A 1,157-nucleotide genomic window follows, 5' to 3' on the forward strand; every position below is an offset into this window, starting at 1 on the left:
ATGCAATTCTTCACGAACTTCACATCTGCACAGTTCAATGGGAGGGACTTGCCTTCAGCTGTCAGACGGTTAACTATGGCATCTCTGACGAAGAGATGATCATCACCAATCGAGCGCGATCGCCATCAGCTCGACTCACAGTAGCTTTAGACTGACTTGCTCGTGCTCGTGATGATGAATACCCATACTAGGCAGGACACAAGACTCCCACGTATGTGAGAATGGCCCATGTCCCAGGTCATGGCATAAGGCTGCTACTGTCACACAAACCTACAACGTACAGGCGCGAGACTGATGCAAAGTAAATGCCACATCGAGACTTACCACATCCTTCTGACTAATACCGAGGTGAGGTTGTCGGTCCCGTAGACCAGTTGCGAAGGTTTGTCTGAAGCGCATTTATTCGAGGTGATACGGCAATATGGAGGAATTCATCAGGACACTCGATATACGACGAGCTTCGATGAGAGGTGGTGAGGTCAACACTCAGTGACTATCGTTGAGGTGAATTCAATAGGGGAAAGAAGTCCTACGCCAGGTGAGCAGCCCCGATGCTATGTTCGAATCTGGAGTGTACCCCACCGTCGAATACGTAGGATGTAGCACCTAATGAGATTTGTGGTAGTCAACTCATGCGAGTCGAAACTATGAACATCATCTACCGAGCTGAGTGAGGTCCCTAAGTCTCTGGAATTCCGGCGTATCAATAATGTCTTTGCATAGGCTAGGAAGGCAAATCATATTGTGTACTGGATCCATCGTGCCTGATTTTATAGGGGTCAACAAAGGTTTATCAACACTCGGTGACCTACGGAAGTCTCGCTTCCACCAGACCTGAGCACTCCGTCGTTGTCGCACGATGTATGAATGAGATATCGACGGCGAGACGTCGGCAAGCGGAATAACGAACTGAGCCCAACGAAGATGAAAGGATTATCCATACATCAATGAACGTACAAATTCTGAGTTCATCCCGACGGTAAGCTCGAGCTCGGCCTCCTCGTTCGGGATATTGAATGCCGCACATAGGGTATACTCAAGGTTACTTCTCCACTCAGAAGACTCCACGTAGCGAATTCTACTCACACTATACGACGGAAGTGAATCGTTTGTAGGCATCGCTACTTCGTCTTCGCTCTGCTATCCGCGTCTTCGAA

The 1,157-nt window shown here is 48.7% G+C and overlaps 1 protein-coding gene across 1 annotated transcript; it reads right to left on the reverse strand.

The window, feature by feature from the left end:
• Positions 1–139: 139 nt before the first annotated feature.
• Positions 140–764, reverse strand: Pmar_PMAR017917 (sam/hd domain protein, putative; the record flags this gene model as incomplete). Its single annotated transcript, XM_002768296.1, has 4 exons — positions 140–270; positions 325–388; positions 534–606; positions 663–764. Coding segments are annotated over 4 exons (370 nt in total), but the record flags the coding sequence as incomplete, so codon positions are not given.
• Positions 765–1,157: the final 393 nt, after the last annotated feature.

This window comes from Perkinsus marinus (assembly GCF_000006405.1).
Source record: "Perkinsus marinus ATCC 50983 genomic scaffold scf_1104296968824, whole genome shotgun sequence".
Lineage (NCBI taxonomy): Eukaryota > Perkinsozoa > Perkinsida > Perkinsidae > Perkinsus > Perkinsus marinus.